The 16,041-nt window shown below is 42.4% G+C and overlaps 1 protein-coding gene across 4 annotated transcripts in view; it reads left to right on the forward strand.

Annotated features, from left to right (window-relative positions):
- MACROD2 (mono-ADP ribosylhydrolase 2) overlaps positions 1-11,742 on the forward strand; it is an 882,506-nt gene extending 870,764 nt beyond the window's left edge. For 3 of the 4 annotated variants that reach the window (XM_031047552.2, XM_031047556.2, XM_031047555.2), the window contains 3 exons: positions 1,107-1,190; positions 6,249-6,317; positions 8,246-11,742. In XM_031047552.2, the coding sequence (XP_030903412.2) occupies positions 1,107-1,190; positions 6,249-6,310 (146 nt within the window). In that variant the 3' untranslated portion in view covers positions 6,311-6,317; positions 8,246-11,742. The remainder of the gene's footprint in view (positions 1-1,106; positions 1,191-6,248; positions 6,318-8,245) is intronic. The other variant, XM_031047553.2, reaches the window with a different exon arrangement.
- Positions 11,743-16,041: the final 4,299 nt, after the last annotated feature.

Consider the following 16,041-nt stretch of genomic DNA (forward strand, 5'->3'; position numbering starts at 1 on the left):
AACTGAGCTTTCTTGGTTGGTTTCTTTGTGTGTTGTGTCCTTATTGTAGCATTTGGATTCTTGGTAGGTGCACTGAAAGTTGCTTGTGAGAATAACATTGCCAACAAAGCAAGCACAGAGGAAACTAGAATCTCCATGACAGATGCAATTGGAAGGAAGACTGTTTGAAAATCTCAATGGTTGATACATGTTTATGGACTAAATAAGTGCACTTAAGAAACAACTCCAGACTTCCACAGAAAGGGGAAGCTGTTTGTGGCACAGTGACCATTTCATCTCTATTGCTGAAGAGCTAAATTATTTCGGCTGAAGAGTAAACCATTTTTGCAATGTCTCTGTCCACTTTGCAGCCTCATAATAACCACCCAAATGCCTAGATTGCTTAGCAACCAGTAGCCTGACACCCTGTAGTTCAAATGCAGGCTAGATGCAACAGGCGTTATAGCGGCCACAAAAGTAGGGTAGTAGTGTGATGGAAATTAACCAAAAATTGCCTTCTCAGCACTCTGAATGGCAGAATATTAGGAGAAATGTGCACAAAACAGCAAAACCACAAGTTTTTTTTCCATTTCAGATATTGTTGGGAGATTGAATCTAAGCTTCCGGACAAGCCTGTGGCAGAAGAGATAAAAATGTTGAGTTACTGAGATAAAATGTATTTTCCTAAATTCAAATTCTAGTTTGTGTCTGACTACCTGGAATATTTGAACTCTCGCTGTATCTATTTTTATTCTGCTAGCTAGAGAAAGTGTGATTAGGTCCCCATCATATATTGCATTTTATGGGCATAAGGGATGCTTCAAAAATGATGAGAAAAGAATGGCAGGGAGGCAGAAGCACACACCATGATGTGGTTTTAACAATCCCGGTTAGAAAAGAGTGTAGATTGCTAAAACTATTGCAGCAATTATTTTCAAACCATATTTCTCCCCCCTATATCCTTTTCTCTACCCTTTTCTCTAATGGCTGCTGCTATAAAGCAGCGAAGTCTATAAAGGTAAGAGCATCCCAGAAGAAAAAGAAAGAAACAATCATATACAGTCTGAGAATTATACATTAATCGGTACTGTAAGTATTGATTTTTCTCCTTTGTTTTTTTCTTACAGGGATGCAAGAGAAAGAGGAAACATCTGCAGAGCCTATGAAAGTTGACCTCGCATGTGAAGCAGCAGACGTTTCAAATAAGGATGGTATGCTCTTCTAAAATTGTAATTGTCCTGAAGCGGATACATAGTGTGCCTTTCTGGGGCTTGTTTGTTTGCTTCTCCCCTAAAATAAGACTTACATTTATAATCTCTTCAGCTGAGTCTTGAAGTTGACACAATCTCTGCTGTCTTGAAAGTCTGTTGGAAGTACCTTTCAGTGCCGTAGCGCTGATTTTCTAGTTGACTCTTTTTATGTGTTCCATTGGTATCTTCAATCTGCCTGCCTTTTAACTAAGAAATACTTTAGGCCCATTGTAATTTTGGTCTGGATATCAAATTGCCCAAGATGTGTGTGGTTTCACACAGGAATCATAAGATACTGCTTAAGATTTCTGTGCTAGTGTCTGGCTCCATTGTGGGCAGTTGTTGGGTGTATAACCACTCTGACCTTGTATGTTGGCCTCCTTCTAGCTCACAGCTGATTTCCCTTCCTCCTCCTCCTTCAGAGTCCATGCATAGCTCAGTCTGGTAGCAGATGGAAATTCTCTCCCTAGGACATTTACTATTGATAAAGCTGTCACAATTGGGTTGATCCAGCAGCAGTTCCAGTCAGGTTTATGGACATTATCAACACAGATCTCCTGATGTGGAAATGAAATTGTTTTGACATTGACCTTGGTGAGCAGATGACCCTGCTGTCTGGCAGAGCCCTGGCAGAGGCTGAGTAACAGGATGTTGCTTGAGCTCTGCAATGCATAACATATTCATAAACAAAAATAATTGTCCTTCTAGGGTCTTCCTGTATGTAAAGAAATAACAGATGGGATCCACATTCTGGGGCTGAACTTTTGGTGAAACAGACCCTTTACCGCTCCTCTAAGTCAGGCCTTAGAGCTTAACAGAGCTACATATGGAGTTTTCTTGGGTTTTACACAAAGCATCCTCTTTACTGCTCCAAATGGCAGTGGGTTTGGAATTGGGGTTACAGTCCTTCTTTTATTACTGTAGACTTTATAGCCAAGGCTGATTTTTAACTCTTCCTTTACCCTCTTCACCACTGACATAATAGAAATTCAAGGCATACTCTTCTTCTGCATCTCGAAGACAGAACAGTTATATTCTTTTTGCTATTAGTTACACAAGGAACCTAATGCTGATTCCTTTCTCTGATGTCAGATCGTGCTGCAGCGTTTGAATCAGTGGCTGATTTCGATACTGGCCTGTAGGGAAGTTTTTGCAAGCACAGGGAAAGAAAGCATGTATAATTGATTTCCTTTGCAAAAACATACTAGAGATAATGCTGTTACTAGTAAGCGTGCAGAATAAAGCCAAACCAGCCTTCTCTCCTCATCCTCTGAACAAACACACCAAAAAGTCATAGTCCCATTAAAATACTTCAGTTTTGAAGCCTTGGAAGGGTCTGGGCTGCTTAGTGAAACCAAGTCCAAATTTACTAAAAGAACATCTAAAGGGATTTCCCACTGGAAAGAAAAGTGATCATATATCCACTGTAACATGCGCCATAGCACAGCACAGCTGGATCAGACGACAGCTTCTGAAATTATGATCTTGATAGGTTTTTTTGTTTCCAGACTTGCTTATCCTATAAGATCTTCTCTACATGTAACACATCTTTTAACTTCCTTTTCTGTGAACTTTCCAAGTTATATGAAAGGGCAGGAAAAGGGTGTTTGCTATGGGTGCAGAAAAGTGCTCTGCTGTTCAGGGAAGCCTGCATTTCACTACAGCTTGAATTGCTTTTGGGCTTATATTACAGGGTGATTTTTCTTGTGGACATATATTATCTATTAAAAAAAACCAGAACAGAGGCAGGATCAAACTCCCGTGCTCTGTTTTATCTGAAGGGTTAAATTTTGCTGAAAAAGAAGCCCTAACATTTTTTAATATACTGGGTACTAGCTGAGATTTTAAAAAAAAAAAAAAAGGAAGCAAGAAAAAGGTTCTTTTTAACAGTAATTTTTATGTAAATTGCCTATTTTTTCTCTGGTCCCCTTCTTTCTGCCCCAGGAGACCTCATCGCTTCACAGCTGAAAGCACAAGCATATATCACCAGGTACCTCTTGGCAGCCTGGCTCTTGTGTTTTAATTTCATGTACCATGTCACAGCAAAAAGCACTTTAGAAACGCAGAGGGTTTAGGCAGCATGGGTGGATCTCAGTATTGGTTCATCTAGTGGGCAGGGCTGTAGTAGTGATACATTTCAGAAATTACTATTATTTGAAAGGTGTGTGTGATTCTCCATTGGGAAAGCTGTCCGAGGGTGGGCCCGTAAGCATGAATAGAGGCAAGTATACAAAGATACAGGTTGCTACTGGCAATCTCCATTGGCCATCGGAGTGAAAACCCCTAGGTATTAAACTCCTTGTACCCAGGACAGATTAGGTGATTAGTGTTTTTTAATGAAGGCAAACCCCGCCTTTTGTGATTGGCTTTCTAGATGTTTTTTCCCTGCCAGCAGTGTTTTTTATTCTCCTCTTTTTTGTTTTCATGCAACCAAAGCTTTAAAGATTACTAAGGCAGATGTTACTTTCCCGCTGGTATTAGGCAGATCAAACCCGTCACTCCTTTCATAATGGGGTTATTCATTCTTCTTTATTATTTCAAGCTTGTGGAAAGCTGCATCCTGACTTGCTGACACAATAGGAGGAAAGAAAAAGATGAAGGCAGTGTCAAACCTGAAATTTCCTATTTCTTTTTCTCATAAGCTTGTGCAAGCTGATGAATGCACCATCAGCAACCTGACCTTCATGTGATTCACCAAAGCTATATAAAAGCAGGATCTCAACAGCTAACACCCTTATGCTCGTTATGGTGTTGATGTAAAATCCAGGAAACAAGTAACTACCAAGTAAACAGGTGCATGTGTTTCATCACCGCACAGCAGGTTGAATTCAAGATAGATGGTTTTCTTTCCAGGCAGTCTGGAGTTACAGCTGAATGTGCTATAGCCAAGCTATGTGGATGCAAGCGAGAAACATTGTTTAGCAAGTGGCTGAATAAATAGGTTATGTTTGCAATTAGCAGTCTGACCAAGCTCCTATTTCAATCAAGACAGTAATATTTTAGTGTCATCTATCAGCCAGGTCTACAGCATAATATCCTGGGGTAAGGAAATGCACTCGCTCTCTCGTAGATGACCAAACTTGGTTTTGCAGTCTCCTCTTTGCCTGTCTTCTCTACTTAGATGACACGCTGTGACTCCTGGCTAGCTGACCTTTAAGCACATAGCTTTGTTGTAGGGGAGAGGCAGGATGACTTGCTGCCGACGCACATCCACCGGCTCAGCAGCAACCGCAGCATGTTGATGGATGAGAACTATTTGCTGTGTTATTTCCTTTCCTCTGCAGAGAACCTGCTTGCTTTTGGGTGAAGTCCTTCCTTGGACATAATTTAAGAACTGTTAAGCAGCTTATACATTGAGAGAGGAGGTACAGATAGGTCTTCCCCAGCAGGTCAAAATTAAAGGGAAAACAGAGTGCAGAAGATTGTCTGATTCCATTGCACGGGAATGTCCATTTCTGTCATAAAAAGCCCCATGTACAGCTGCAGAAGGGGCAGCAGGTAAAACTGAATTTAGGAGATACACAGCCTCCTTGAACTTCAGGTACTTCACTGAGCTGCTGGCTGTTGTAGCATATTATGGTAGGTGCAAAAACACCTCTAACGTAAGGCAGCAGTTTAACACCTCTAAAAGCATTGTTTAGTGGGGAGAAGGCCACTCTTGTCTCTCTATGTGATCAGATGTAGCGTGCTCAGGGCTAACAGCATCGTTCTGACACTAACTCATGCTGGGAGGCCACAAGGGCTGTGACTCACATCCCACCGTGTGCGGTGGCAGCTCTTCCATCTGCTCTTGTGGTAGGTGCTTCGCTACCATGTTATTTTACAGCTAAATATAGAGGATTGTGGAGGTGGCCTTGCAGTGACATCTGTTGTTGGGGGTTCACCCAATGGTCTGCAGAAGCTTATTTTTCAGTTAGACCTTCCTGTCCCTACCAGCATTAATACAAAGAGCTGAACATAGTCACAAACACATAGGATAAAGCTAATAGTGAAACCTGCTGGTGCATTAGCAATCACGAGCCACCTCCCTGTTGCAGTGTGCACACTTAGTGATGTTGATGCCTGGCTGCCATTTCCACTGTGAAATTGGGGGACCCAGTGATTGCTCTTGCACCACTGGGGCTCCCATGTGCTTTCACGTTACCCATGAAGCATCTCCCTCTATGTGACGTGCTATCAGCGTGGCGGGGTCAACTGCTCGTAGCTGTAGGTAAGGAAGGAGAAGGAGGTGTACTCGTCTGGGATGCTGACAGAGCCTAACCACAGTTTTCAAACCAAGCTTCATTCTGCAGGAGCGCTCTGTAAAGCATGAGTGAGGCTTTATGGTATTTTCAGAAAACCCAACCAGTGAAGCTGGCCAGCATAAAGAGGCTGGGAGAGGCTGCTTTTGTCAGTGTGCAGCAGCCTTCACTTAGTGATTTTTTGTTAAGCATCCTGTCTTTGCTATGCAAATGTGGGTAAAGAACACAACATTGCTAAACGCGATGTTCATCAGAGCACCATAATCAGGAGCAGATACTTTTCTTATTATAAATTGCGTACATCCAGGAAACCATTACATTATCTGTTCTGCATATAGATAATGAATAATTTACAAATAATCCATCAAAACCCTAACAGGTGTATTGACATGATATAGAGTCAGAAGGACATCATACTGCCTGCCTGGAAGTAGCATAGTTATTGACTTTTTGGCTGTTCTTCCCTCCATCTTCCCTTGAGCTGGACACCTCGGTTGGGTGCCAAATTCAGACTGGGTGATGAAGACTCAAGGGAAAATCCAGATCCAGAAGTTGGTGTTTCTAGCAATGCTGGAGCCTGTACCCTGGCAGCACTGCTCATCAGGCTTTCCATGGAACTACATGTTAGGAGGACTGCCCCAAGAGACCTTTCATGGATTTATGGCATAGAGTTTTTAATGCAATAAATATCCCCTTTGGGTTTGAAGCAGTTATTACTCAATGTGATAAACTTAAGTATCATGAATACAATTTGATGACTGTCTCATTTTGTTTTCAGCTGAAATGAATAGTCAAGTTGAAAGTATAAATGATCCTAAGGAAACAGAGAGGGAAGCTTAAGTAACAGGTAAGACCTTTATGGCTATTACACACACCCACACCATTTTCCATTTGGTTTCTGCTTGAAAAACATGCTTTAAAAATTACTGTATTTTTTTTAGATAGAATTTACCAAAAGAAAAAGAGGAAGACAGAATTCAAAGGGAAAGAAAAACTTGTCTAATACAGCCCATATTACACCAAAAAATGAAGGCACCCAGTAGACCTGATTTGTCAAGTAAATATTATAGTAGCAGTCTGCAACTGTAATAGATTTAGACAGTACACAGTCTTAGATCATGAGAAGGCAAGACAGCACCAAGAAAAGGAATAGAAGGGTAACCGAATGAACAAATTTTGGCATTGCTTAGGAAAATGACAGGCAATTTATAGTGGTTGGAACCAAGCTCAGTTCTGTACGATCTGTATTCTGGGAATAACAGTTCACGTCACAAGGGGTTTATTGCCTTTGGCTCTCCAATGCCTTAACGTCACATGTAGCAATAGCACTGAAAAACAAGGCAAAGTCAGCGAGCTGCCTTCTGGAGCTCTGCTGCCTTTTGGAGCTTTTTATGGCTTTATATGCTAAATGGTAGCGCTATGGCAGGAGCATGCGATGGTGATTATTGCAGCAGAGTTTGTCACAGACATAAACAGCCGCACCCCTAGATAAAAACAGATAATTTGGTAGGGAGACAGAAGTCTGAGGCTCTTCCCCAATTACAACAAGAAACAGTTGTCATTTCTCTTTCGAAAGTAGTTTTTAAGCATTAATGCACAGCGCTTCCTTTGGTGTAGTGTTGTTGTGAGATGCCAATATCACATACAGCAAAATGTGTTATTTATTCTTATAATGGAATTTCATGTAGCTCAAGACCAAATCTAGCAGCTTTACAGTGGCAGCAGCTGTATCACAGGGATTTAAAATACAAGGTCTTATTACTGAGCCTAGCCCTTTGTCCTTGTCAGCACATAGGCAGTACGCTGCTGTACTGCTGGTGTGAGAAATAGGCCTGATGGGGTCCCTGGTAAAAAGTACTGAAGCAAAACTAGAAAGAGCCCTCACCATTAAAATACAGCTTCCACAAATCTTCCTTTTCCCCTAGCTTCTGGTTGGATGTTCAATCAAAAAAGGAAGTGGAATTAATGGAATCTCTGTTTAAGAATACATGGAAAGGTTAATACCCTTCTGCAATTTAAAAGAATTATCTGATGATTTTTACTCCTTTCACATGGCCTGTAGGTCTGTTTCATGCTGCATTTTCCCATGGAAATGAATATCTGTGAATACTTCGAGCTGGAATAATTGTTGCTTTACGAAGGCAGAGTTCACAGGAGTAATATCACAATTAGCAATCAATTAATAAGTCTCTTCAATTCCACTTGAAGACCTGGCTCTGCTGGCACCTTTGTAAAGCAAAGAGGCTCGAGCTGGGGCACACCATCTCTTCCTCAGCATTTTAATGGCATGCGTAGGATTAGAAGCAGCCATCAAATCCTTTGCACCTCTCTATCGAAGTCCTCCTGACACTGATGCCTCTGCTTTAATTGCAGGGAACAGGTCCCTGGGGAGGGTTGATCAGCCTGATCAATTTCAAAGGGTCTCATTAGGGTCTTTCAGAGCCAAGGAGGTCCCTTTGCTGAGTCTGTTTAGTATTTTCATGTGTTGGGTTTAACGTACGTGATCTAGCACCAAAGCACCCACCAGAGCTGGGGGTCTCTGATACCAGGCTAGATAGCATGGTGCAAGAAATCCTTATGATCACAATTTGCTATAGAGATAATAGTGACTGTTACATATAAACAGTGTGAAACATATATGTGCTGCGTGTGACAGAAAAAGAAACCATAGATACATACTAGAAAGATGAGGCCTGGGTTCTGTGCAGACATGTGAAATTGTGCCTTTTGTTTCCTTTTTGTTTCCTATCTTTTCTCTCCCCCACTGTGCCTAAGGAAGGATGCAGGAGGGGAGATACCCGAAGAAACCCGACGGGCAGGCGCTGACATCCTACGGCATCATTCTTGGCAGAAAAGAGCACGCAGAGATGCTCCACGGGTTGGGAGGGAGGGAGCTTTGGGGGAATGACTCTTTGCTTTAATTTCTCTTTGTTCTTCATTGCATTTCGTTCTGTAAGCCTGTTAGAAAGAAACACGAGTTCCGAGTTCTAACAATGTTTTGCAATTATCCTTGCAATTACAACAGTTTCTTCTGAACTGTGGTCCCTGTCTTATATTGGGTCTCTTTTCCTCCTGCATTGTATCATGAGTAGCCTGTTTCCAGGCCCACCCCTTTTCTAGCATCTCTATCTTGTTTCCCAGTTGCAGTACTGTCTGCAGGCAACCTCTAGGAGCCAGCTTTCTCCTTCCCCTGCTTCCTTTTTTTCTAACTCTTCCTTAGGATATAAATGGAAATCTTCGAGAACATGAGCTGCCACAAAGGATTATAATCTGCACACACTGATAAACAACCACCCTCCTTGTGCTAGAGATTTGAAACAGTAGATGCTCCAGAATCTCAGAGATATTGATACAGACAGCCCTGCACGTTGCCCACCTCCAGGCTTGTCAATGGGCAGCTCCTGGCGGCACCAGACAGCAGGTCACCATGTCCAAACCCTCGCTGCTAGAAGAGGCACTGGCCGGATTCCCTTGAGTCTGTGCTAGAAGCAGTTTGCACATTAACTCAATCATCCCAATGCCTCAGGATCGCCTGTGGCACTGTCCTTTCCCTTTCCTCTGGCATGAGAAAGCTAAACTATGACCAGCCTGCACTGTGCCGTCTCCTTCTGTGGGTCCTACACATGAATAACTCAATGGGCCTCGAGCAAATCTTTCCTGCTCTTTCCCATAAAATCAGTGCTGAAAGATGAGCTGTAGGTATGGGTAGGCAACAGACACCTCCTCAATCCTGCAAGCGACAGAGGATAACAGGCATTCTGCATTCAAGGCGTCTTTAAATACAGCTCCTGGCTTTAACAACTTCACACCGTATCTTGTGTGAGCCCTCATTATATCTTCTACTGCATATGCATGATCTCTTCCTTTTTTTTAATTTTTACAAAAAAGCAATTAGCAGCTATTTTGTCTCACCATATGTCAATTGTTCTGCCAGCAAATGCTGCGCTGAGAGTTTTAGAAAAGGAACAAAAGGGTTTCACATACATTTCCCAACCATGCTGTAACCAAAACCGATAGACAGTACACTCTGTGGAAGAGCACACAACCCGTGTCCAGGTTGTTTTAAAATGCGGCTGATAATTTGATCATTACATAAGGAATTTAATCAATTATGTCCTTTTTTTCCCAAAAATATGCATGAAACCCAAAATAGGTGGTTACTACCTGCCCAAAACAAAAAAAAAGGGGGAAGGGAAGTGAAAACCAAGGTAATATGTAGCTCTGTCCTCCTGTGATTTGGGTTTATCCCAGCTAGATTTGGTGATAAATTATGTTCTGGTGTAACAGCAAGTCAAATATGGCCATAATGCACCTAGTACTGGCTACAGCAGTTGGTGGCTCACATCAGCAGCAGGTTAGTTAGAAAGGGTGTCATGACAAACAAGGATTAGAAAGGGAAGCAAGAAAAGCCCCAGATTTCACTTGGAGACCACAGCCCCTAAAAAGGCAGCCCCCTGCTTCCTTATGTGTAGCTCCACCATGTTTGCTTGTGGTGGGATCAGAAGAATATTTCTGTGTGCCCAGGTGGTACTTGTGCTACAGAAGATCTTGAGGAGCTTCATCATCATGTATCTGTCCTGGAGATGAGTGAATGTATAACTCTGAATTGGATTGACTGTGGAAGGAGTAAATGAGCTGGTGTAAAATCCTATAAATTGGATTTATAATATTGCTAAGTTTACATAAATTTGCTAAATGCTACTCCTCTGGCCCTTGTCCTCCTCAGGTGGGAGACCTTACAGGTAGTACATCTACATGGGTGCATCCCATATGTTCCTGTGTATTTTCCACAGTGGTTAACTTTGACTGAAACAGCCTGTCCTAATGTGTGGGGCAGGAGTGGATAAATACCTCAGGAGGAAGGGGAGTAAATGCACTGAGCATCTGTCCTCTCAATTCCCATTTTGTGCAATGGAAAGACCAGGACTGCAGGGCTCCCTCTATGTAGGTAAGTGAGAGAATTAAGCCTGCAGGGTGGGGAATGAACTGGGCAAGCTCAACTTTGAGCTGTGTGAAATGTTGAGGAGATCCAAGGCAGATAGATCATCAGGTGCATCACATCAGACACTAATCCCTGACAGTAACTTCATTACACTTGGTCCTCAAACAGCAGTGAGTCTTTGAAACCATGAACCAAGGATGGAGCAGCAAAGCATGAAGCCCAGGTAGGAAAGTGTAAAGCAAGCAAACATAGGAGTTGATGAAGTCCTTACAGGACAATTTGCAGCTGTGTCTCTAGGGTTTGTCTCTTTGGGTGTGTTTTGCTTTGAGATGTGGGGTGTTTTCACTAGTCATAAAGTGAGTGTAGTTTGGCAGCATGAGTTCTTCAGCTCAGTCAGTAGTTGGGGCTGGAGCTGTGCTCCTCGATGCAGTCTCCACCATTCTTGCTGGAGCTGCAGAGGTGCAGGGAGATGATTTTATGGAAGAGCAAAATTCACATCAAATCACCCCACAGGGAGTTATGCCAAGGATTTTGGTTTAAACCCAAACTGCAGTTGCAGTTGGTGGCGTAAAGGAACTAGCAGCCCTTTGGTGCTGATGTTTGCATACAGAGTATCAGGCTCTACTTGATGGTTGTTTCGTACTCATCCCTACCATTAGGCACAATATTCCTCAGGCTGTGACTGCTGCAGTGACGAATGGGTTTCCTTCCACACAGACATCCAAAGGGGATGTTTGAGAGAGTCTGTAATAACAGGTCACACGTTTGCTGCAACTAATTGTCAATCTTTCTCTAAAGCACTGAGAAAGCCTCTCTGTGAATTAACACTGTTCTGCTTTAGGCACTTGAATAAAAATATAATTAAAACAACAACAACAACAAAGACTTTTCTCTATATGCAGTGCATGCTGGCTTTGCTTTTGGAATTACAAACTTAGCAGAGTATGCAGATCTATTTTCTTGGGAATAAGGGTTTTTTTTTCATAGGGTTCATCCAGGATCTGCCTTACCCTGACATTTGTGATACAAAGGAACATTTTAAGAAAATAATAATAAAAAGAAAGTAATTTTATTGATCCAAAAGTATGTTTTTACTTCAGTGCAAAGAAGTGTCGACTGTTGCTTGCAAAATGTCTTCTAATAGATGGTCTAGCACCTCTATCAATTAACACATGCCTCTTCTGTTACTCTCCCACTCACATGCTCATTTTGCCTCTAAGTCTTATTTTTCCTTTGTCTGTGCCACGTATTGGAGAACTTAAAGAACTGATGCCTTCATACTATGATGTTTGTTAAAGTGAAACATTAATAAAGCTTGTCCTGAAGCCAAGGTAATGCCACTTGTGTGTTTATTCCCTCCTCACTGCGCTGATTGTGTGGGGTTTGTTTTGGTTGTCACCAAGGCACATTTCAGCTTGGCCATGGGATCACCAGTGCAACCAACTGGGTCCTCACTTAATATTGTTCACTTGATGGTGGAATGTGAACTGATTCTTCGGAGGGATTTTTGGACAGCACCAGCAAAGGGTGAGAACAGGAACTTTGCACCTTGGAGGACAAAAAAGGAGTTGATCCCATCTCTGCACCAAGGATGTTACAAAACCCACCCCAGCAGCTGTACCAGTACTAAATCCCAGACATCTATCATCTGGCAAAGAATACTCCCAAATATGCAATCCACAGGTATCACAGAGAACACGCAATGCACACAGGATGTTATATGCTCTTTGTGCTGTCACTTGTTTCAAGACTGAATCAATAGAAGATACTGCAAAGGTCAGGAAGGTGGCTTTTTTTCTTCCCATGGCACCAGTGTAGATGAAAACACACATGCGGACCCTCGTTCTTCTTATCCAAGGCTAAGGATTTAATCATTGATAACTGAAGTTAGGGGGCTGGCTCTGTGTGTTCAAAGACCCACAATGGATGGATTCTGTCTCTGAAATTTGCCCTTTCCTTGCCTGAAACCTTTTGACTGCCAAATGGAAAAGGAGAAGGCACAGGAGACACGTGGCAGTGGGGAATGCCTGCCTTTTCACTTGATGCAAGACCCAGCTGTCTTAGTAGCATGAGCTAACCTGAGAGAGAGAAATGCCAGCAGTAGCTGTAACCCAGGATTTTTGCTGGATTCAGTTCAAGAGCTCTGTTTTCACTGTATCTGAAGAACTGCACAGCCTAGAAGGAGGCGCACGCTTTCCCCATCCTGAAGCCTATTTCTGCTGCAAAGGGAATGTTTTTGTCTGTGGCAGATGTATATGTTTAAAAGGAGAAAAATAAATTCATCTCTCATCTAGGAACAAGTACGATCTGTCCTACCCTGTTTGAATAGCACAGGGTCAAGAGGAAAACCTCTTATTTTGGAAGATGAAGGTCACATATTTGAGGCTGCTCAACCTTGCAGCAATGAGTGTTTGTCCAGATGTCATGGATTGGGCAATGAGCAGGTGAGTCTGCTAGGATGAGATGAGCAATAAACTCTCCTTGGTTATACTCTGGCTGCTGCTGGCCAGACTGGCACTTCCCCTTCCACATCTTGTTTGGGAAGGTGGTAGAGTGCGACTAGGGAAGTCTTGTGCAGAGCTGATAACATCAGAGGTCACTGAAAGTCTGGAGGCCCAGTTACCACGTTTCCTGCTTAGCCTTCTTAGGGAGATTCTCCGAGAGGAATCGGATTGCCTTTCAGGATTTCCTTGTGAACCTACCACTCCTCAGAGGGCTCTGTGTATGCCTTAAATTGGCTTTCATTCTTCACCCCCAACCTCCCTCTCCTCTTGCAAAGAAACTTCCAAAGGGGTCTTTATGACCTCGATCTATCTCTTAAGGTGAAAACTGTGTTTGGGGATTTTAATTAGGTTTTGAATTGGTCTTTTTTTTTTCTGAAATAAAAGTGTCAGGAGACATTTAAATACCCTAATTTCTCCTTCCATTAGAATTGTCGGCAACCCTTTAAAGTAAGTGGCAAATCACTGTTAATTCCTTCGGAATTCACTGATAAAACATTTATCGTAATGAGTTCCTGTAGAAAAAAAAAAGAAGGGAGGGGGGGAAAGATTCCTGATGCAAACGCAGCCAGTGGAGGATGTCCTTGGGGAGGCTGCTCCATCTGGTGGCAGCTCAGGCAGTCTGTCGCTTGGGGGGCACTCCTGCTTGCATGAGTCAGGTGATGTTTCCTTCTTGTTTGAACCTATTGAGCATCACCCTCTCCTCTGTAGAAGGACATACACGTGTGCACGTGGTGGACATTGGAATGCAGGACTTGCCTCTGCCACAGAGAACTTTCACATTCCCGTTGCTCCTGATGCGAAGACACGCATTGCCCAAAGCCGTTCTGAATCCAGCTCACCTAGCATGCAGGAGGTCTGCAACCCAGTGGTTGCATTGGTGTTCTGAGCTGAAATAAGCCTTGTCTCAAGGAGTTCAACAAGCTCTTGGAGGGAGCAGTGCTAGAGGAGCTTCACAGGACTCCTGTGATGCCAGGTAACCATGCTCACAAGAGCATGGGGATCTTGCAAGATTGTAGGGAAAGTGACACTTGGTCAACCTAAATTGCATTATAGTACAGGCTGTATAGTCCAGTCTATCTCAATGTGCCTGGACACATCTCATCCAGAAATGATATCACTGAGAAAACAGGATTGTGATCATGTTTGATTTCCAACAGAAAGAAAGGATGGTGTTCAACAGCAAACTGTTGACAGTAACCCCCTTCACCCCTTAGAAATGGTGCTCAGTCAATGCAAGTGCTCAAGGAAAAGGGGAAGGAAGTCAAGCCCTGTGAGAACCACCTTGCTGTCCCAAAGTAGCACAGTGCAGGTGAGAACAGAACAAGCTTGTAGTAATATCATTCAGCAGAAGCCTGGGAAGAAGCACCACCATCACTGCTGGGTTTTGCACAGACCAAGGAGCCGGGTGGGTCTGTGCTGCATACTTCCAACTCCTACTCGTTTCACACCAGTTACTGAGCACCTGCTCACTAGAAGCATCCTTCTGGAAGGGAAACATAAGCCTGAACTTGATTTTTAGTTTTATTTTTCCTTTTTATCCCCCATTCCCTACCAAACCAGGAAATCAGTTTTGGAATCGAAGAGTGAACAGCAAACAATGGAGCACAGACAGATCAAATCATGAGACAGCTGAAACAAGCAGCAAACAGGGGAACCCATGAACCCAGAGGCATCCTGAATTTGAAAGGCCATTCTCTACCCTGCAAGTCACATCATCACCACACCGGGGGGGTAAAGAGGGGGTTATATTTGCACAGGAAAGGGAAATTGGAGAGGCATATAGTGTGTACATAAAGGATAATTCATCTAACATGCATACTTTAGCTCATATACAGAATATTAGATGTAGAACGTATAGTATGCAGTGTATGTAGTATAATTGCAGGGAATGAGATGGTGAAGAAAGGAATGGCAAGGGATTACAAGGAAAGGCAGGAAATGATGGATAATGATGGGGAATGCTTGTGAATTGCCTGGGTATACACTACATAATACATGATGTGGTATATATGCTGTATCTACTATCTGTCAGAAATGTACAGTTAATATATTTTAGATGGTATAGTTTAAATAATTATATAATTTACATTATGTAATTCAGTTACATAACCTGTGTATTCTATAGAAAACTTGGTTTAGATCAAATTTGGTTCTATACACCCTGTAAACAATAAAGGCTGTAGCATAGAGTAAATATACAGGATCCTATATGTAAATACTATGTAACCTATACCCTACAGGGATCCTCTAGTATGGAGTTAATATATACCAACAATTTACTACAAATGCTATGTTCTAGACCACATATTACAGATAACATAGATACCATGTACTGTTTAATAGTCAGTGTATAATATATTCTACAAGATAATAGTGGCATTTTATGTGGTGTGTATGTAACCGGTGCTATATCTGTACAGAACAGTCCATGTTATGTAGTATATTATCTCTTTAATATAGTACTCTGAGATGTGTAGTATTCCTATATATTTTATTGGTTTCATACAATATAGCAATTATATCATCATACTACATATGATGTATATTATATGTACTACGCATATGTAGTCTGTGGTAAACACATACAGAATGTACTGGATGCACAAACATGGTACATGCATGTAGTAGGTACATCTATGGAAGCTGAGAGCAGAGAGCATACAGAAGATACAGGCTAGCCATAATTCTTGATGTATGTATATTGACACTCCATATATACATTCTGTGCCATATACATAGGTACATAAGGTGTATGTACACAGGATTCTCTGTGTGTACCTGCTATAGAGAAACATATTGTGTCTACATATGTGTGCCTGTCCCAAGAGGTAAGTGGCTGTCTGCGCATCCCCATATCTTGCTGATACTAAGGGATGGAAGAGAAACCCTCGGGCTTGGTAATGAAGGGAGAGTAATGGTGGGGAATAGAAGGGAACAGACAGGAATGCAGGGAATCACAGGAAATGGTGCAGAATTGTACAGAATGGCAGGGAATGATGGCGAATAGTGCACAGTTCCGTGGAATGGCAGAGAATGGTTGGGATTGGCAGGAAATTCCAGGGCATGGATGAGACCAGAAGAGAATAGCAGGGAATGACAGGGAATGGTACACTACAGTGGGGAAC

This window comes from Melopsittacus undulatus, chromosome 3, assembly GCF_012275295.1.
Source record: "Melopsittacus undulatus isolate bMelUnd1 chromosome 3, bMelUnd1.mat.Z, whole genome shotgun sequence".
NCBI classification, from domain to species: domain Eukaryota; kingdom Metazoa; phylum Chordata; class Aves; order Psittaciformes; family Psittaculidae; genus Melopsittacus; species Melopsittacus undulatus.